General features: G+C 43.8%; 2 protein-coding genes across 4 annotated transcripts in view; both read left to right on the forward strand.

Moving 5' to 3' along the window:
- The first annotated feature begins 395 nt into the window (after positions 1-395).
- Positions 396-10,727, forward strand: LOC308322340 (neuronal acetylcholine receptor subunit alpha-9-II). The gene is made up of 11 exons (XM_080773541.1): positions 396-500; positions 1,907-2,052; positions 3,950-4,104; positions 4,889-4,944; positions 7,010-7,134; positions 8,088-8,345; positions 8,537-8,630; positions 9,322-9,530; positions 9,691-9,816; positions 10,249-10,434; positions 10,628-10,727. Exons 1-11 carry the CDS (start codon positions 455-457, stop codon positions 10,706-10,708), a joined length of 1,482 nt encoding a protein of 493 aa, XP_080629667.1. The 5' UTR covers positions 396-454; the 3' UTR covers positions 10,709-10,727.
- A 3,195-nt stretch (positions 10,728-13,922) lies between these two features.
- dele1 (DAP3 binding cell death enhancer 1) overlaps positions 13,923-22,241 on the forward strand; it is a 29,435-nt gene continuing 21,116 nt past the window's right edge. The window contains exons 1-4 of one of the 3 annotated variants that reach the window (XM_080773803.1): positions 13,923-13,937; positions 14,307-14,375; positions 21,018-21,111; positions 22,046-22,145. In XM_080773803.1, coding sequence (XP_080629929.1) covers positions 14,345-14,375; positions 21,018-21,111; positions 22,046-22,145 — 225 coding nt within the window. In that variant the 5' untranslated portion in view covers positions 13,923-13,937; positions 14,307-14,344. The other 2 variants (XM_080773804.1, XM_080773802.1) reach the window with 2 other exon arrangements.

Here is a 22,241-nt window from a genome sequence, read left to right on the forward strand (position 1 = left end):
TCCGCTGCGGATAGAGTTTATAGATCTCTAGATCCATCATGGAGATATCTGACTTTCCTCTGCTGTGGATAGAGTTTATAGATCGGTGGGATGTGTTTAGATCCGTCATGGGACGTTGAATCTTAAAGGTCGGGAGTGTCTTGGTGTCGGTATATCGGCCGCTAACACGGTAACAATATTCCTCTGGATGTCTGTTTGAAGTCGTATTGGTGTTTAGATCCATGAGGATATCTTTCTTACGGTAACTCTGGGTGTCTGTTTGAAGTCGTATTGGTGTTTAGATCCTCATCCTCTGGATGTGGGTGGGTAGGTAGGTAGGTAGGGGTAGGTAGGTAGGTAGGTAGGTAGGGGTAGGTAGGTAGGTAGGTAGGGGTAGGTAGGTAGTGGTAGGGGTAGGTAGGTAGGTAGGTAGGTAGATAGATGGATGGATGTTTAACTTCAGTTTTGTGTTAAAATGAACGGGACGTTTGCTGCCGTCTGCTTCATTATGTTATTGAAAGGTGAGTCTAACATTAATCTGTCTACCTTAGCCTAACTCTCTGTCTGTCTGTCTGTCTATCTGGTACAAGCATGAAATGTTTTGACAACCTGCATTTAAGGAAAGAATAAAATATAATTGCAAGGATAAAACGGTTATAGGACTATACACTATAATGACAATAACTAATTACTATTATTAAAAAAGTATAATTATATAATACTATATACAATAGTACATTACTATATTTACTATATTAAATGATTGGGCGTGTGTGTTCTGTCTCTGTGTGTGTGTTCTGTCTGTGTGTGTGTGCGCGTGTGCGTGCGTTGTGTGTGTGTGTGTGTGTGTGTGCGTGCGTTCTGTGTGTGTGTGTGCGTTCTGTCTGTGTGTGTGTGTGTGTGCGGTCTGTGTGTGTGTGTGTGTGTGTGTGTGTGTGTGTGTGTGTGTGTGTGCGTGCGTTCTGTGTGTGTGTGTGTGCGTTCTGTCTGTGTCTGTGTGTGTATTCTGTCTGTGTGTGTATTCTGTCTGTGTGTGTGTGTGCGCGTGCGTTCTGTGTGTGTGTGTGTGTGTGCGTGCGTTCTGTGTGTGTGTGTGCGTTCTGTCTGTGTCTGTGTGTGTATTCTGTCTGTGTGTGTATTCTGTCTGTGTGTGTGTGTGCGCGTGCGTTCTGTGTGTGTGTGTGTGTGTGTTCTGTGTGCGTGCGTTCTGTGTGTGTGTGTGTGCGTTCTGTCTGTGTGTGTGTGTGTGTGCGGTCTGTGTGTGTGTGTGCGCGTGCGTTCTGTGTGTGTGTTTGTGTGTATTCTGTCTGTGTGTGTGTGTGTGTGTGCGGTCTGTGTGTGTGTGTGCTTTCTGTCTGTGTGTGTATTCTGTCTGTGTGTGTGTGTGCGCGTGCGTTCTGTGTGTGTGTGTGTGTGTGTTCTGTGTGTGTGTGTATTCTGTGTGTGTGTGTGTGTATTCTGTGTGTGTGTGTGTGTGTGTTCTGTTTGTGTGTGTGTGTGTGTGTGTGTGTGTGTGTGTGTGTGTGTATTCTGTGTGTGTGTGTGTGTGTTCTGTCTGTGTGTGTGTGTATTCTGTGTGTGTGTGTGTGTGTGTGTGTTCTGTCTGTGTGTGTATTCTGTGTGTGTGTGTGTGTGTATTCTGTGTGTCTGTGTGTGTGTGTATTCTGTGTGTGTGTGTATTCTGTGTGTGTGTGTATTCTGTGTGTGTGTGTGTGTGTGTGTGTGTGTTCTGTCTGTGTGTGTGTGTGTGTGTGTGTGTGTGTATTCTGTCTGTGTGTGTGTGTGCGCGTGCGTTCTGTGTGTGTGTGTGTGTGTGTGTTCTGTGTGTGTGTGTATTCTGTGTGTGTGTGTGTGTATTCTGTGTGTGTGTGTGTGTGTGTGTGTTCTGTTTGTGTGTGTGTGTGTGTGTGTGTGTGTGTTCTGTCAGCGTGTCACTCGGCAAACGGTCGTTTCGCTCAGAAACTCCTCACTGACCTCATGGATAATTATTCCACTGCTCTGAGACCCGTCGACGACACCGACAAGGCTCTGAACGTCACCCTGCAGATCACCCTGAGCCAGATCAAAGACATGGTGAGAGAACTACAATACCCACAATCCACCCTGAGCCAGATCAAAGACATGGTGAGAGAACTACAATACCCACAATCCACCCTGAGCCAGATCAAAGACATGGTGAGAGAACTACAATACCCACAATCCACCCTGAGCCAGATCAAAGACATGGTGAGAGAACTACAATACCCACAATCCACCCTGAGCCAGATCAAAGACATGGTGAGAGAACTACAATACCCACAATCCACCCTGAGCCAGATCATAGACATGGTGAGAGAACTGCATTACCCATAATCCACCCTGAGCCAGATCAAAGACATGGTGAGAGAACTGCATTACCCATAATCCACTCTGAGCCAGATCAAAGACATGGTGAGAGAACTACAATACCCATAATCCACCCTGAGCCAGATCAAAGACATTGAGAGAGAACTACAATACCCATAATCCACCTCAGAGTCATGACTCTGATGAAGACCGCAAGGTCGAAACGTTAGTCGTTTTGTATACTCAGCACCTTAATAAAAGGCTCTAAATGTCCGTGTTGCTCCAGTCTCCTCTCCTTTTGCAACTTTGATGTCCCTGCACCTGTGAAGCACCGGATCAGCCGTTTTAGGCTCGAGGCGCGTTGGTGACTCCCTTTGTACCCATAATCCACCCTTTACTTAAACCCTGTTGCCCTTTGGGGTCAGAGGTCATTGATGAACATAGTTGTTCTTTGTCGTTTTTCTGCTCAAACTGAGACAGAGTAGGAGGTCTACCCATAATGCACCCTGTTACCACCCTGTTAGAGTAGGATGTTTACCCATAATGCACCCTGTTACCACCCTGTTACCACCCTGTTACCACCCTGTTAGAGTAGGATGTTTACCCATAATCCACCCTGTTACCACCCTGTTAGAGTAGGACGTTTACCCATAATCCACCCTGTTAGAGTAGGATGTTTACCGCTGTCTGAACCTAGATTAGATCTCACAGCTGTCTGAACCAGCACTAATTTGAACTACCGTATTTTAATATTAATAAAGTTTATAAGGTAAGACAAGATGTAGATCACCCTCTGATTAGCCATTCAACAATGACTTTAGGCTTACGCATCTACTGTTACTGTGTGTACTGTGTGTGTGTGTGTGTGTGTGTGTGTGTGTGTGTGTGTGTGTGTGTGTGTGTGTGTGTACTGTGTGTGTGTGTGTGTGTGTGTGTGTGTGTGTGTGTGTGTGTGTGTGTGATAAGTGTCTCATTACCCGTTAGGGGGTTGTGCCCCCCCCCCCCCCCAAGCAGCCAACCATATCTTCACCTGATATTTACAGATGGATTTCAATTCTATGACACCCTGTGTGTGTGTGTGTGTGTGTGTGTGTGTGTGTGTGTGTGTGTGTGTGTGCCCGTGCGCGTGCGCATGTGTTTGCGTGCGTGCAATTTTTCCACATTAGTCCTCAGACATGACCTCACCATGTCACTCATCTGTCATTGTATCTTTTATAATACTATGCTGACATTATCTTAATGTTATTGTATTATTTACTATGCTGACATTATTATATTATATTATATATTTTTTCTTTTTGTAAAAGTGAAAACCACTAAATATTACCATTACTCATTGTTTTACAACATATTACCATTGTAACGTTTCACCCACTATTGAACCCATGACCCACAGTTCACCAGTCTGGCCCCTGTCTGGACAACAACCCCCTTCCCCAAAGGTAGCTCCCTCAGAGGAGGGAGTTATGGCCAAATATCACAATGCGACAATATCATTATGCTTAAAATATTAAGAATTCTGTTTTAAGTTAATAGTAGTGGTAAAATGTAAACTATATTTTTGGGGTAGTTAATCATTCAGTCTATCCACTATTGAGAGTATGTTCTCTATTGTGTGTGTGTGCGTGCGTGTGCGTGCGTGTAGGATGAGCGTAACCAGGTCCTCATAGCCTACCTGTGGATCAGACAGACCTGGTACGATACGTTCCTCACGTGGAACAAAGAGGATTACGACGGTCTGGAAGTGATCCGGATCCCTTCCACTCTGGTCTGGAGACCGGACCTGGTTCTGTACAACAAGTAGGTAGACCGGACCTGGTTCTGTACAGTAGGTACAGTATATGCTTATTGCTTAGACACCGTTCTGGGTCGGGAACCCCTGTTGGTGTTTTAAGCATTACGTTGTGCTTTAGCTGTTGAAAAATATCAGATCTACAAGCTCATATAGCAGACATAAATATCAGATCTACAAGCTCATATAGCAGACATAAATATCAGATCTACAAGCTCGTAGCGCGGCACTTACGAGCTCGTAGGTCTGCTATTTTTGAAATATCGTGAAAATGTGCCGCAAATATTTGAATATATATTCTTTCAGAGCGAATGTTTTTAACTCAAATCTTTGCTTCTGGGAGGAGGTTCCTGAAACAACATATTTTCAGATGGGTGGTCGGCGGCCAATTACATAATATTGTTGGGGGTCCTTTTGACATGAAAATGTTTGAGAACCACTGACACAGAAACACAGGTTTTTCAGAATACAAAATTTTTGTTTATTGTCATGAGTTGTCACCATCCCAGTTGTCTCTGTCTGAGGCTTACAGGTCTTTAAATAAATACTTTCTGAAACGTCTGTGGGATGAAATGAGAAATGCTCTTGTTATTGCATTATTCATGTTCAGGTTATTGTATTATTCATGTTCAGGTTATTGTATTATTCATGTTCAGGTAATGCATTATTCATGTTCAGGTTATTGTATTATTCATGTTCAGGTTATTGTATTATTCATGTTCAGGATATTATTATTCATGTTCAGGATATTATTATTCATGTTCACGTTATTATACTATTATTCATGTTCAGGGCTGATGAAGCGTCCTCTGGTGTGATGGAGACCAACGTTGTTCTGCGCTACAACGGTGAGATCACATGACTTGAAATGCACTCTGTCGAGCTGCCAACTTGCTTCTTACACACAAGTTACAACTGGGCCATCTATGGCCATCTAAGGCCATCTATGGCCTACTTGTGCGCAAGTATTGCTACTTGAAAATTACGTAGGCCTATCACCAAGCATACCTTAGTTACGTCATCAAGAATGGTGGTCCCTTATTGGCCGGTGGACAACACCGACATACATACATACCCATTGGCTGGTGGACAACATCGACATACATACATACCCATTGGCTGGTGGACAACACCGACATACATACATACCCATTGGCTGGTGGACAACACCGACATACATACATACCCATTGGCTGGTGGACAACATCGACATACATACATACCCATTGGCTGGTGGACAACATCGACATACATACATACCCATTGGCTGGTGGACAACATCGACATACATACATACCCATTGGCTGGTGGACAACACCGACATACATACATACCCATTGGCTGGTGGACAACACCGACATACATACATACCCATTGGCTGGTGGACAACATCGACATACATAGCCACTAGCCAGCCAGGGGGGGGGGGACATATTTGGGTGCTATCTTTGCGCGTTGAGCACGTGCGAAAAATTTCATGAGGAGGCCGGGGGGGATATCCCCCCCACTTTTACGTATAATTACTCAGATTTTCCGTGTTTTTTACCGGATTTCACGGCAAAACACATGCAGCCACTGAGGGGGTCGACCCCCCCCCCCGTCCCCCCCTATCTGCGCGCCTGTACCCAGCCGATCACAGTAATAATAATAACTCTGTTCAGCTGCCAACTTGCACTTTGCACACGAGTTGGCCATGAATGGCCTACTTGTGCGCGAGCAGAGTGCGCAACTTACCTCTGACCCTTGTCAACTTACCGTGTATTTTTTGTGGCGTCGCTCGGCCAATCAGAGACTGACTGATGACGTAACTATTTGTTTATGTAAGAATGGTGCACCATTCTACGTGGTTCCTGATTGGCTGACAGGGCCACCAAAAATACACAATCCCTGATTGGCCGAGGGAGTCACCAACATACGCAGCCGAAAACAGTACTTGTGCTGTTCTCGCACAAGTAACAACAACAACAACAACAATAATAACTAGAACTGCACTCTGCCGAGTGCATACTTGCTTGTTGCACACTAGTAGGCCATAAATGGCCTACTAGTGCGCAAGCAGAGCGCGCAAGTACTTTCGACCGCTGGAAACTATCACATCTCAGTATCTCTGTGAAGGAACGTTTGAAATGTATAATCATTACGTGTAACTATTTGCTACCTAACTACTTTTTTACAGAAAAATGAATCATTGATATGTGATGAAAAAAAAAGTAGATTTACAAATTACAAATCACATTACAACTACATACAGAGTATGTAGTTGTAATTTGATTAGCAGTATACTGTGGTTACTTGGTTCCAAAAAGTGAAGTCAAGTTTTTTTCAACCGTAAGTCTGTGCCTGGTTTGCTGGGACCAGTTACAACATTACGTCATCGTTGAGAACTGGGACCAGAGTACATGGTGTGTATATGTATGACTAGCTCTCAGTGATGACGTAAGAGATATGGACTGGTCATCTGTGTAGTCTGGTCCCAGCAGACCAGGCACAGATTTACAAATTACAAATCACATTACAACTACATACAGAGTATGTAGTTGTAATTTGATTAGCAGTATACTGTGGTTACTTGGTTCCAAAAAGTGAAGCCAAGTTTTTTTCAACCGTAAGTCTGTGCCTGGTTTGCTGGGACCAGTTACAACATTACGTCATCGTTGAGAACTGGGACCAGAGTACATGGTGTGTATATGACGTAATATTGTAACTTGTAACTTGTAACTAGTCCCAGCAAACCAGGCACAGACTTACGGTTGAAGAAAACTTGGCTTCACTTCGAAGAGACCAAGCGAAATGATTACTTGCGCGCTCTGCTTGCGCAAGTAATAATAATGTATTCTAGGTGAGATCACATGGGTAGGAATAATAATAATAATACTAATATCTTCTATTAACCGGTGATTCCTGATTGGCTAGGTGAGATCACATGGGACCAGCCTGCCATCACCAAGTCTTCCTGCTCCGTCGACGTTTCCTACTTCCCGTTCGACAGCCAGGAGTGTAACCTGACCTTTGGTTCCTGGACCTACAATGGAAACCAGGTTAGCATGTTAGCATTACTGTTAGCATCATTAAAACTTATTCTAATGGAAACAAGGTTAGCATTACTGTAAGCATCACTAAACAGGAGTGTAACTGACGTTTGGTTCCTGGAACAAGGTTAGCATTAATGTTAGCATTGCTGTTAGCATCAATAAAAGTAACTAACGCTGGACCTTTAAGAAACCGATGGGTGAAGGAAATGGAGACCATCTCATCTACTATGCTCCTCTCCAACAGCTGGACATCTCCATAGGAGACCATCTCACTATGCTCCTCTCCAACAGGTGGACATCTCCATAGGAGACCATCTCACTATGCTCCTCTCCAACAGGTGGACATCTCCATAGGAGACCATCTCACTATGCTCCTCTCCAACAGGTGGACATCTCCATAGGAGACCATCTCACTATGCTCCTCTCTCCAACAGGTGGACATCTCCATAGGAGACCATCTCACTATGCTCCTCTTCAACAGGTGGACATCTCCATAGTAGACCATCTCACTATGCTCCTCTACAACAGGTGGACATCTCCATAGGAGACCATCTCACTATGCTCCTCTCCAACAGGTGGACATCTCCATAGGAGACCATCTCACTATGCTCCTCTCCAACAGCTGGACATCTCCATAGGAGACCATCTCACTATGCTCCTCTCTACAACAGGTGGACATCTCCATAGTAGACCATCTCACTATGCTCCTCTACAACAGGTGGACATCTCCATAGGAGACCATCTCACTATGCTCCTCTCCAACAGCTGGACATCTCCATAGGAGACCATCTCACTATGCTCCTCTCTACAACAGGTGGACATCTCCATAGTAGACCATCTCACTATGCTCCTCTACAACAGGTGGACATCTCCATAGGAGACCATCTCACTATGCTCCTCTCCAACAGCTGGACATCTCCATAGGAGACCATCTCATCTACTATGCTCCTCTCCAACAGGTGGACATCTCCATAGCTATGAGTGAAGGAGACCTGTCGTCGTTCGTGGAGAACGTGGAGTGGATCCTGGGAGGGATGCCGGCCACTAAGAATGTCATCATGTACGGATGTTGTTCAGATCCGTACCCTGACATCACCTACACTGTTCTGCTGCGGCGGAGATCCTCCTTCTACATCTTCAACCTCCTGCTGCCGTGTTTCCTCATCTCCTTCCTGGCTCCGCTGGGGTTCTACCTGCCTGCTGACAGTGGAGAGAAGGTTTATACTATTACTGCTGCTACTACTGCTACTGCTGCTGCTACTGCTACTGCTACTATTTTATATATATTGATATTTTGTTATATATTTTATATATGTTGTGTTATTGTGTTATATATTTTATATATATATTGTGTTATATAGGTTATATATATTGTTATATATTTTATATAGTATATATATATTTATAGGTTTCTCTTGGCGTCACCGTCCTGCTGGCTCTGACCGTCTTCCAGATGATGGTTGCTGAGATCATGCCTCCTTCTGAGAATGTCCCTCTGATAGGTCAGTACATGACTACCATCCCATCCTCTGAGAATGTCCCTCTGATAGGTCAGTACATGACTACCATCCCATCCTCTGAGAGTGTCCCTCTGATAGGTCAGTACATGACTACCATCCCATCCTCTGAGAGTGTCCCTCTGATAGGTCAGTACATGACTACCATCCCATCCTCTGAGAGTGTCCCTCTGATAGGTCAGTACATGACTACTATCCCATCCTCTGAGAGTGTCCCTCTGATAGGTCAGTACATGACTACCATCCCATCCTCTGAGAGTGTCCCTCTGATAGGTCAGTACATGACTACCATCCCATCCTCTGAGAGTGTCCCTCTGATAGGTCAGTACATGACTACCATTCCATCCTCTGAGTGATCACCCCATAGCGATGATTTGATTGGCTGAGCAAAGTACATATTGAAGATAAAAGTGAGGGCAGAAACGCGAAGGCGCCAAAAGTGATTGGCCGGAACTTTTGTAATGATTTGATTGGCTGAGCACGAAATGTGATGTATGATGATAGGCGCGCCACTCACTTCACAAGAGTGTGATTTTTATAAATACTACAACCTCCACATCTCTGACCATCTTCAATGTTAATGAGTTTAATTTAAATATAATGTTTATTAATTTCAGGCAAATACTACATCATGAATATTCATGAATCTAATTTAAATATGATGTTTATTAAACAGGTAAATACTACATCGCTACGATGACGATGATTACAGCCTCCACGTCGCTAACGATCTTCATCATGAATATTCATTTCTGCGGCGCTGAAGCCAAACCCGTCCCTCACTGGGCCAAAGTTCTCATCATCGACTGGATGAGCAGAATGTGTATGGTGTATGAGGTGGGAGAGAACTGTACCAGTACCACTGGTACCACTGTACCTGACCAGGTTATTAATATTATTATTATTATTATTATTATCATTATTATTAATGTGTATGGTCTATGAGGTCGGAGAGAACCAACCAGAAGAATCATTAAATATTAACGGTCCTTAAAAGACGTTATATTAAAATCGTTAAATGAACAAAACGAATCCCTCCTCGCAGGATGACTGTGGAACAGGCTCCTCCCCCCTCCCCAGGGGGCGTGTCCACAGACCGCAGACCCCCGGCCCTCGACGGCCCCCCAGGGTCCTCCCACAGCGCCCCCATGTGGCCCCCTGCTGCTCGGAGGTATGCCTGTCAATCACTGCTGTCACTCAATCACTGTCGCAGTAATTATAATCACTGCTGCTCGGAGGTAGGCCTGTCAATCAGGAGGTAGGCCTGTCAATCACTGTAATTACATAATTGCCTCATCACTATTGTCAATCGCTTCCATGTTGAAAAATGTCCAGCATTTATTACATTATAATAAATGTCCAGCATTTCCGTATTTTCGTTCAAAAATAGCAAATAGTTGATCTACAAGCTTACAACACGTCGTAAGCTCTAATTACTATAAATAGATCTACAAGCTTACAGCGAGTCACAAAGTGACGTGCTGTAAGCTCTATTTACTATAAATAGATCTACAAGCTTACAACACGTCACAAAGTGACGTGCTGTAAGCTCTAATTACTATAAATAGATCAAACTACAAACTACATTGTAAATCTTTGACAGCCCGGCTCGGAGGACCAGAAGAAAGGGGGCGTGGCCTTCGGCCCCTGTGTGTTCTGCAGCAGCGGGGGGGCGGGGCTACCCGGCGTGGACCCCAAGGTGCTCCGTAACGTGGAGTACATCGCCAACTGCTACCGTGAGCAACGAGCCAATCAGAACAAAGGGGCGGAGTGGAAGAAGATCGCCAAGGTGAAGAGTATCTGTGTAATCTGTAATATCTGTATGTAATCTGATTACATTATAATGAAACCAGATTACATATAATCTGATTACATTACATTATAATATAATCTGATTATATGTAATCTGATTACATTATAATATGCTCTGTAATATCTGATCACATTATAAATGACCACATGGTGGCGCTGTTGTTTTCCAGGTGATGGACAGGTTCTTCATGTGGATCTTCTTCATCATGGTGTTCGTCATGAGCATCCTCATCATCGGCCGAGATCGCTGATTGGTCCATTATTATCCTGGTCATCACATAGACTGTAAAAAATATGGACAAAGCGTTCCGCGGGTCTAACGTGAACGTAAGATGAAGCCTGTCAGTCCTTGCAATGGAAGTCGCCGTCTTTCTAGATCCGTTTTGGCCCAGCTAAGGCCAGCTGGCCCATTGGCTGGCCCAGACAACGAGGCGGGACTTCCCCCTTCTTCTTCGTTGGTTTTTATTTTGACTCGAGTGGGTGAGGGATCCCGTTCATAGACTGTAACGGTAGCCACGCCCCTCAGAACATGCGCGACTTTATGGTCATTTCTTTTATAAATGGGACCATAATTTTCCAAAAATAATATTATGACATTAGAAATGAGACTTTAAACTAGTGACTGGAAGCAAAAAGTATTCATGACCATGTTTATTAAGGTAATACAGTCTAGGTGAAGTTGGGCCCAAATACATGGACTTCTATGGGGCTATGGGGTTTTTTGGGCCCAATGACAGCGCCACAACAGGCCATTATATGAACTTTCATTTCCTTAGTCAGTGGCTTCACAAAATATCCGTCTGACTGCCCCCCTGGGTCATCATCATCTCATTGGTTGATTATTAGTTCATTCATGAATAATGAATCAGCGTGGGCGGAGGGAGCTCTGTGATGCTGGGGGGAGGAGTCTCTACAGCATGTGGAAGTAAAAAGATTTATGCTTGTATTTTTTGTCAAAGTGTTTGCATGAGGAAGCTAACAGGTCAGATGTTTCTTCCTTTTTTACTATTTGTTTTGGCTTTTTATGCCTTTTTTGATAGGATGATAACCGTCAGGCTGGCTCAGCAGCCTCTAGAGGCCCAGACGGTTGAGCTAACCGTCAGGCTGGCTCAGCAGCCTCTAGAGGCCCAGACGGTTGAGCTAACCGTCAGCCTGGCTCAGCAGCCTCTAGGGGCCCAGACGGTTGAGCTAACCGTCAGCCTGGCTCAGCAGCCTCTAGGGGCCCAGACGGTTGAGCTAACCGTCAGCCTGGCTCAGCAGCCTCTAGAGGCCCAGACGGTTGAGCTAACCGTCAGCCTGGCTCAGCAGCCTCTAGAGGCCCAGACGGTTGAGCTAACCGTCAGCCTGGCTCAGCAGCTTCTAGGGGCCCAGTCGGTTGAGCTAACCGTCCAGGCCAGGGTCAGATGTGTCTACGTTCACACAGAGGTGCTATCTGTGGTTGCTATAGCAACCACTGCCGCTTACTGGGGGCGGCAGTGAATACGTCACCATCCGTCATCGCGGTGCCAGGCCAATGGTCCATTTTTAAAAACCTAATCTTCTTGGGTCACCCCTCTATAGACCAGAAACCACACAGACTGGGCCAGGCTAGGGAGGGACTAGTGGAGAAGAGATCCAGTAGAACTAAATGTCAGGGAGGGACTAGTGGAGAAGAGATCCAGTAGAACTAAATGTCAGGGAGGGACTAGTGGAGAAGAGAGCCAGTAGAACTAAATGTCAGGGAGGGACTAGTGGAGAAGAGATCCAGTAGAACTAAATGTCAGGGAGGGACTAGTGGAGAAGAGAGCCAGTAGAACTAAATGTCAGGGAGGGACTAGTGGAGAAGAGAGCCAGTAGAACTAAATGTCAGGGAGGGACTAGTGGAGAAGAGATCCAGTAGAACTAAATGTCAGGGAGGGACTAGTGGAGAAGAGAGCCAGTAGAACTAAATGTCAGGGAGGGACTAGTGGAGAAGAGATCCAGTAGAACTAAATGTCAGGGAGGGACTAGTGGAGAAGAGATCCAGTAGAACTAAATGTCAGGGAGGGACTAGTGGAGAAGAGATACAGTAGACATGTCATTTTATCATTGGTTGTGCGCTGAAAATAGCAGATCTACAAGCTCACAACAGGTGGGGTTGCAACGCTTTATTACACATCATGACTTTAACCAATTATCATTATTTAACCCATTGAGTCCGGCTTTCAGGGAAAGAAATATCAGATCTATAAACTCACAAAGCCTGGATGATATTCCATATACTGTAGAGGGAAATACTAAATCTATAAGCCCTGTGAGAGAAATACTAGAACACTAGTTCTACAGCCTTGTGGGACACCAGTCAAGTAATGAAATGGTTAATTATGCATCGGTATGTGATGAAATTGTTTTTTGTATATACTTTGTCTCCATTTTGGATGTTGAGGTTTTTGTTTATAGATATTGTTAATACAAAGTACTATTATACAAAATGTAAATATGGTCATTGTTTTCACACGGTTGGTTAGATATATATACAGTATATAAATATATATATAATTATTATGTATATTATTATTATTATTTGGTACATATTGTGGTATACTGTAATAATTCATATAGCATAAAGCAGGACACATATTCATTTTTAGGTGTAAACAAACAAAATAAAAAACAGGATTGTACAACCTTGGATTTATTTGACTGATTTAATGCTTTATTAACAGTCTGCAGAAAAAAAAGCACTGGAATGTACGGTTCAATAAGGATGCATGTGTTTAATTATTGTAAACTCACAGGTGAGTCTTAACCAGCCACACATGTCAGAGTCTCAGGTGAGTCTTAACCAGCCACACATGTCAGAGTCTCAGGTGAGTCTTAACCAGCCACACAAATGTTTGGAAAATAGCAGATCTACAAGCAAACAATATGTATCACGCGCCGTGAGCTGTGAGCTTGCTATTTTCATATAGTCAAAGTTTAAATATTAAAGGCTGAAGTGATTAAAGTATGTTATGTAGCCTAATAATATAGTTTTCAAATAATTCTAGTGGAGTAAAAAGTACTGAGATGTAGTGCAGTAGAAGTAAAAGTACTGAAATTATCAGAAATACTTTGACTTGAGTACAGTGACAGTACTTCTTTACTGAATTGATAATGTCAACAGGCTCTTTGCTTTCAACTTCAAATGCAACACAATGGCGCCCTCTTGTGGCTCAGCCCATGGTAAGTACAGAAACTGCTTCATTGGCTGTTGGTAGCCTCGTCTTATTAGCTTTCATTATAACTATTATGTGTTTTATTATAGTTGTAGTAAAATGCGGCCCATTATTTAAAAGGTTACTTCATTGTTGGATGAATTTAAATAAATAACCTTTTTCAAAACAAATCAAATGTAGGACATGTCTACACCATTTGAAAAGAATCCGGTCACTTCCTGAAGGTCACAGAATTCTAACCGGTTTCAGTGTCGCACGAGAAGAAGAACAACAACTTCCGGGTCGCAGTAACTCGTGACGGACGGTGTTTATTTTTTTTAGCTCTACATTTAAACACATTGTATCTGTGTATTTATCTGCTACACATTGTAACTGTGTATTTATCTGCTACATTTTAGCATAACTTTAACCACATTGTATCCATAGATAGGACACATTATCTGTTTGTTATGTTATTAATGCAACAGCAGCATGGTGAACCCTAGCCCCTCTCGGAACCCCCTGGGTCAGCCCAATCCGAACCGAACCGGGCTGACCAAGTCATAAAAGTGTCAGAAACTTTACTACATTCGGGTTCTGCTTGCGGGGCTAGGTGAACCCAAACAACAACGCGCCAGACTAACGGCATGGTTACTTTGTTACTATAGTTATATAATTATAATGTTACATTTAGTTCTGAACTGAAACAAGTCTCAACAATAAGAAAACAACATGTGGCGAGTTCAAGGCTTTGTGGGCAGAGGTAAGAAAATACTACTATTACTACTACTTTTGATTGATTGATTGAAATATTTATTAACAGTTTGCAGAATTACAGTAACATTTCAAGCACAAACTCAATACAAAGACTGTTAACTGTGAGTGGACGACCCAATTAAGCATTACACTTGTTTACAACAGGGTCCACATTGTTCAATTCACCAAAACATTTAGAGACGTACAAATAGACACTTCTATATAGTTAAAGAACAGAACAGGAATTCATCATAGGAAGCAAAAAGGGAAAAGATTGATTGATTGATTGAAATCTTTATTAACAGTTTGCAGAATTACAGTACATTTCAAGCACAAACTCAATACAAAGACTGTTAACTGTGAGTGGACGACCCAATTAAGCCTTACACTTGTTTACAACAGGGTCCACATTGTTCAATTCATCAAAACATTTAGAGACAAACAAATAGACACTTCTATGTAGTTAAAGAACAGAACAGGAATTCATCATATAGGAAGCGAAAAGGGAAAAAAATATATATACAGTGAGGGGAACAGGGGGATAAAAGAAAACGAAAGACAGAGTGTAGGGCGCCTGCACACAACACCATGCATTGATGCCATGTGTGCATATTATGTGCAGGCACCCAACACCACGTCCATACAAAAACATAGTACAATCCATAGTACAAAGACAGAGTGTAGGGCGCCTGCACACAACACCATGCGTTGATGCCATGTGTGCATATGTGCAGGCACCCAACACCACGTCCATACAAAAACATAGTACAATCCAGATAAAAATTCAGCTTTTACAGAGGCCAGTTTCGAATTGCAGCCATCCGTAGGTGCCCTTTGAGAGCAGTTTTGAAGGAGCCAAGGGATTCACATGTCTTAATGACTGTTGGTAGGGCGTTCCACATTTTGGTGGCATAGGAGCGAAAATACTAAATAATTTAGTCCCTTGTTTGTGCCGAATCTGTGTTGTACATGGTTTGTTGCACTCCCTCGGCCTCTGGTGTTGTGGGTGTGGACTTCGTTTACATTAAGGAAGTATCTAGACAGGTACATGGGTATCTTGGTGGTTGTATCGAATCTTGTGGACCAGACCCATTGCAAGATGCTGTACTCGACCCTAAGCCATCCCAGCCTGTCAAAGTGGGCAGGGATGAGGTGGGTTCCGGGGGTGAGGCCAAGTAGGAGCCTGACCAGTTAGTTTTGGGAAGTCTGGAGCCTTGTTTTAAGGGCCTTTGAGGTGCTGTGGTACCAAGAGGTGGATGCATAGTCAAAGAAACCTTGTAAAAGAGGGCTCCTGTTAAGGTCTTCAATGTGTTTTTGTTGACCAGTGAGGAGATCCTGTAAAGGAATCTTGTTCTTTGATTTACTTTTTTGATTACGTTGGTGGCCATCTTATCACCGGAAAGATTGGCCTCCAGGATGGAACCTAGGTAGGTAATTTGATCCTTCCGTGTGATAATATCATCACCAACTCTAACCAAGAAGCCATCTGCCTTTTTGAGATTACTATTTGATCCGAAGAGAATGGATTCAGTTTTTCCCAGGTGTAAGGATAGTTTGTTATCAGCGAGCCAGGTGCAGATTCTACCGAGTTCAGAGCTGAGGGTCTTTTCAACCTGCAGTTTGTTCCTGTCCGAGACCAGCAGTGCTGAGTCGTCTGCGAACAGGAACAAGTTGCAGTCACAAGCTGAAGTCATGTCGTTTACATATATTAGGAACAGTAAAGGCCCTAGTATGCTTCCTTGTGGGACGCCACAGCTCACTGGGAGGGGGGGGGACAGTGTTCCGTTCACTTCCACCATCTGTTCTCTCCCCTCCAGGTAGGATTGCATCCAGCTCACTGATGTGCTATCAAAACCAATAGCTTTAAGCTTGTTAACCAGTATGGAGTGGTTCACGGTGTCAAAAGCCTTTTGGAGGTCCAGCATGACCATGCCGCAGTATTTTCCAGCATCCACCTCGTGTTTGATGTGGTCGCTCAAATAGAGAAGGCATGTGTCAGTGGAGTGGGATGTTCTGAAACCAGATTGGAACTCGTACAACAATTTATTAGTGGCAAGATACTTTTCAACCTGTTCATAGACTATTTTTTCCATCACTTTCGAGATGGAGCTTAGAATAGAAATAGGGCGGTAGTTGCCGGGTTCTAATTTACTCCCTTTTTTGTACAGGGGGGTTACTTTGGCCAGTTTAAAATCTCTGGGGACCTGTCCTTGTTTGATGGAGAGGTTAACTATGTGGGTGATGACTGGAGCTATGGAAATGGCTGAGTCTCTGAGAAATTTGGAGGGAATATTGTCATGTCCAGTGGCCTTGTGGGGTTGGAGGGCACTCAGTTTCTTAAGTACCTCCTCAGTTGTTACCATTGTCATTTTAAAATCATCTTTACAAACACCTAGGTTTTTGTAGAAGCCTTTGATGTGCTCTACACCAAAACGCCCAGAGTGGGAGGGCAGTTTGTTAACCAGCATTGTTGCAATGTTTGTAAAGAAGATGTTCAAGTGATTGGCTACATCAACCTTGTCAGTGATGAGGGTGTTATTTGATTTGATGTTTATGTTAGTAAACCTGGTTTTAAGTTTCTGACCACAGCCTAGTTGGTTGTTTAGTAGCTTCCAGAGCTCCCGAGGATTGTTTTTGATTTCCTCGGCTTTATCATTGATAAAGTTACTTTTGGCTGATTTGGTCATGGCAGATACATATACAGTGAGGGGAAAAGGGGAGGTGGGGGGGATTCAGATTTTACGGGGGCCAGTTTCGAATTGCAGCCGTCCGTAGGTGCCCTTAGAGAGCGGTTTTGAAGGAGTCAAGTGATTCACATGTCTTAATGACTGTTGGTAGGGCGTTCCACATTTTGGTGGCATAGGAGCGAAAATACTAAATAATTTAGTCCCTTGTTTGTGCCGAATCTGTGTTGTACATGGTTTGTTGCACTCCCTCGGCCTCTGGTGTTGTGGGTGTGGACTTCGTTTACATTAAGGAAGTATCTAGACAGGTACATGGGTATCTTGGTGGTTGTATCGAATCTTGTGGACCAGACCCATTGCAAGATGCTGTACTCGACCCTAAGCCATCCCAGCCTGTCAAAGTGGGCAGGGATGAGGTGGGTTCCGGGGGTGAGGCCAAGTAGGAGCCTGACCAGTTAGTTTTGGGAAGTCTGGAGCCTTGTTTTAAGGGCCTTTGAGGTGCTGTGGTACCAAGAGGTGGATGCATAGTCAAAGAAACCTTGTAAAAGAGGGCTCCTGTTAAGGTCTTCAATGTGTTTTTGTTGACCAGTGAGGAGATCCTGTAAAGGAATCTTGTTCTTTGATTGACTTTTTTGATTACGTTGGTGGCCATTTTATCACTACTAATACTACTACTACTACTAAGCTTTTACAATTTACAATTTAGGCATTTAGCAGACGCTCTTAATCCAGAGCGACTTACATTAAGCAAGAACAAAAAGCATGGGGAATACATCACATGAAAACATTTATCATGAAACATGCGTAAGCTAAGAAAGTAACAGTGGAATATCTATAATGAAATAAGCTATACATCTATACTACTATGATATACATTATGTACTATGACGTGCTATGACTACATACAATGCACTTATGCTGTTTACATAACATGCTATAAGTCTGTATCAAATGCTATCTAAGTCTACATAATTGCTATCTAAGGGGGTGGGGTAAGTGCTATGGGCCATGATGGAGTCTGAAAAGGTGGGTTTTCAAACTACGGCGGAAGATGGGGAGTGATGCTGCAGTTCTGACTGCAATGGGAAGTGCATTCCACAGTTTTGGAGCCAGAAGGGAGAAGAGTTTGGGACGTGTGGAGCGTTGTCCCGGCGTTTTTAGTGAGGGTACTTCCAGTTTCCCTGCGTTGGCTGATCTGAGTGAGCGGGAGGGTTTGTAGGGTTCGATCATACTTGCAAGATATGGGGGAGCCATACCTTTGGTTGCTTTGAATGCCAGCATCAGAGTTTTGTATTCTGTGCGGGCAGCGACCGGGAGCCAGTGGAGGGAGCGGAGCAGGGGGGAGACATGTGAGAATTTTGGCTGGTTGAAGACCAAGCGAGCTGCGGCATTTTGGATCAGCTGGAGAGGCTTAAGTGCACATGCTGGTAGGCCGGTAAGGAGGGAGTTACAATAGTCGAGTTTTGACAAGACTGTTGGAGCTGGGCTGATTCCTGGGTGAGGAACGGTCTAATTCGTCGTATGTTATAGAGTGTGAACCTACAGGATCGAGTGACAGCTGTGATGTGAGTTTTGAACGAGAGCTGACTGTCCAGGACAACACCAAGATTCCTGGCTGTTGGGACAGACGTTACCAGGGCGTTGTCTACGGAAATAGTTAGTTCCCGCATAGGGCAGGACTTAGCTGGGAAGAAGAGGGACAAACAAAAGAGGGACAAACAAGAAGGGGTGTGTCAGTGTGTGTGGGGGGGGGGGTTATGTAGGGAAAGCCAGTTTGAAAAGGTGGGTTTTGAGTGTGCTTTTGAACATTTCGAGGGTGGGGGCAGCTCTGATGTGAGTTGGGAGTGAGTTCCAGAGAGAAGGGGCAGCCACTGCAAAGGCCCGGTCTCCCCATGTCCGTTTGTTAGATTTGTGGGGTTCCAGTTGGTTGGCAGTGCTTGACCTGAGGGAGCGGGAGGGGACATGGCGGTTGATGAGTTCAGAGAGGTAGAGGGGGGCCTGGTTGTTGAGGGTTTTGTAGGTGATGGTGAGTATTTTAAATTCAATTCTGAACTTGACTGGGAGCCAGTGGAGTTCACGGAGGATGGGTAATAATTATCATGACAGTCATGACGCAACTACAGCCTGTTTTAAGTGGTCGCTACATTTACAACCAAAACGTATATATATATAAACATTCCGATTTCAAATATAAAGTACTCACAATTTGTCCCACGGGTGTTAGTTAGTTTCTGCACCAGCGATTAGAATTGCTGCATCCCGCGTTGTTTAAAAAAAAGCATTTTTATCCGAGCGCCCCGGCTACTTTTTTCAAACGGGGTTCGTTTGGGAAATCCACAGTTGCACACCGGGAGCGCACTCGCCTATTAGTCTGTATTGGCAGGGCGGTCAGCGTGGCTATATCGAACACACCGAGTGCCACCCTCCTCCCGACCGATAGGGGCGCCTAGTTGAAAGCCAATGGCAAAATAACAGCTCGGATAGAAATGCTTTTAATTAAACAACGCGGCATGCAGCAGTGCCTAATCGCTGGTGCAGCAAATTTGTAACACCCGTGGGACAAATTGTGAGTACTTTATATTTGAAATCGGAATGTTTATGTATACGTTTTGATTGTAAATGTAGCGATCGCGTAAAACAGGCTGCAGTTGCGCCTTGACTAATACTACTACTACTAATTGATTGATTGATTTAAATATGTATTAACAGTTTGCAGAATTACAGTACAATTCAAGCACAACTCAATACAAAGACTGTTAACTGTGAGTGGACGACCCAATTAAGCATTACACTTGTTTACAAGAGGGTCCACCTTGTTCAATTCATCAAAACATTTAGAGACGTACAAATAGACACTTCTATATAGCCAAAGAACAGAACAGGAATTCATCATAAAGGAGGTAAAAAGGGAAAAGAAACATATACAGTGAGGGGAAAAGGGGGGCGGTGGGGGGGATTCAGATTTTACGGGGGCCAGTTTCGAATTGCAGCCGTCCGTAGGTGCCCTTAGAGAGCGGATTTTACTATTATTACTATTACTATTTACATTACTACTACTAATACTACTACTACTCATCATCATTCTTTGAGATCCGAGATCATGGATTTCACAATACCATGCCAGACTTCCCGGTCCTTCATTGCCATCCCCAGTTCCTGCTTACTGATGCATGTGTCCCTAGCGATGTCATCATGTGTCCCTAGCGATGACATCATGTGTCCCTAGCGATGACATCATGTGTCTCTAGCGATGATATCATGTGTCTCTAGCGATGACATCAGGGAACAACAGTTTTCTACCTCTGGTCTGCTTTGAGGCAGGACTCCAGAGAAGAAGGGAAGATATAACCTCAGGGTCAGCTCTGTAGCAGTGGCCGGAAAACTGTGTTCTTCTGGATTCGACTAGTGAAGAAACACGGGGAAGGTTGCAGAATATTAGATTAGTCGATGGGTGGACTAGTGTAGAAACACAGGGAAGGTTACCGTATATTAGATCAGTGGATGGGTGGACTAGTGTAGAAACACAGGGAAGGTTACCGTATATTAGATCAGTGGATGGGTGGACTAGTGTAGAAACACAGGGAAGGTTACCGTATATTAGATCAGTCGATGGGTGGCTCTTCTCTTCCAAGACAGATGTTGCTCTCATTAGAAGGCGGGTCTAAGTGCCATCCAACCGTTTCTCTAGTTTCTTTGAAAGTGTCCACGTCTCGGAATCGTCTCAACGGTCGTCCTAAATATTTTTTACTTTTAACATCTTACTAAGCTGGGATGACCAGATCTTATGCATGTCATTGCAGGCTGACCAGGCCATACTAATACTACTGCTGTTACAGACCTGCAAGGGTCCATTTGGTTTGTCTGTCTGTCTGTCCATTAGAATGTTGTCATATTAACGGGAATGAAGATGTGAATCAGTTTGAACTTTGACCTTCTGATGCCCCTCTCCCCACACACACACACAGTTCTGACCCGTTGTCATGGCAACGCCAACCTGCGGCTGACCCCGCCCCCCCACCAGGATGAGAACTCCTCCGCCACGGTCCTGGTGCCCAGCAGGTAACCCATGACCTCTGACCTCTGATATCTGATTAGACTGGCATATTCACCGATACCGATATGACCCCGTATGGTAAAAAAGGACCGATACTTTTCCTATACCGATACAGTATCAGGACATCTCCAATCAAAACAAGTCACACATGATGATTCATGCTCTATAGCCTCATTTATATAACGGTTTATTTTAGATACAAGCCTGGTGACTTACAATTTACAATTTAGGCATTTAGCAGACGCTCTTAATCCAGAGTAAGTAAGTAAGTAAGTACATTTTATTTATATAGCACCTTTCACAGAGAGGACTCACAAAGTGCTTTACATATACAATAAAAATACAGAACAAGGTAACAAGCAGAACAATGCAGATAAAACATGTGCTGTACAATTCAGCTCAACAAGACAACAATATGATCATCATACGTACATCATAAATCAAAAGGTAGGTTAATTAAGTTCAGGTTGAACCATCCACAAATGCTTGTTTAAAAAGAAATGTTTTGAGGCTATTTTAAAAAATGCCCACAGAGGAGGAAAATCTCAGTGCTAGTGGGAGAGCATTCCAAAGTTTGGCTGCTACGGCCTGAAATGATTTGCCACCTAACCCTAACCCTAGAGCGACTTACATTAAGCAAGAACAAAAAAGCATGGGAATACATCACATAAAAAGCATTGCGTAAGCTAAGAACGTATGCTCCAAAAGATAACTTTTATTGACGACGTTTCGAGCCAAGGCTCTTCATCTGGTCAAACGAGTGTGCGGGTTCCCTTCTCTTTTCATATGTTACTTTTTGAACCCAGCACCTCCATGAAGTGATGTGCGTATTTTTCTATAGTTTCTGTAAGCTAAGAACGTAACAGTGGAATATCTATATAATGAAACTATACATAATTAAACTATACATATATACTAATTGTTCTCCTCCTCCTTCAGCTCCCAGAGAGGAGACGATGGACAGAAGAAGAAACAGAGAAGGTTTCAGTTCTGCAACGCTGAGATCCCTCGTTATACTGCGCTGGACGCAGTGGGATGGGTACGATGCACACACACACACACACACACACACACACACACACACACACACACACACACAAAGCTGTGAACAAAAGCTTACATACATTTGTAAAGA

The sequence above is a fragment of the Protomyctophum bolini genome (genome assembly GCF_963924005.1).
Source record: "Protomyctophum bolini genome assembly, chromosome: 10".
Lineage (NCBI taxonomy): Eukaryota > Metazoa > Chordata > Actinopteri > Myctophiformes > Myctophidae > Protomyctophum > Protomyctophum bolini.

Excerpts from the sequence above, each read along its gene's own strand:
- LOC308322340 (XM_080773541.1), top strand. The coding sequence starts at position 455 with ATGAACGGGACGTTTGCTGCCGTCTGCTTCATTATGTTATTGAAAG. Across the intron at positions 501-1,906 it reads CTTCATTATGTTATTGAAAG|CGTGTCACTCGGCAAACGGT; the intron begins GTGAGTCTAACA and ends GTGTTCTGTCAG. Across the intron at positions 7,135-8,087 it reads GGACCTACAATGGAAACCAG|GTGGACATCTCCATAGCTAT; the intron begins GTTAGCATGTTA and ends CCTCTCCAACAG.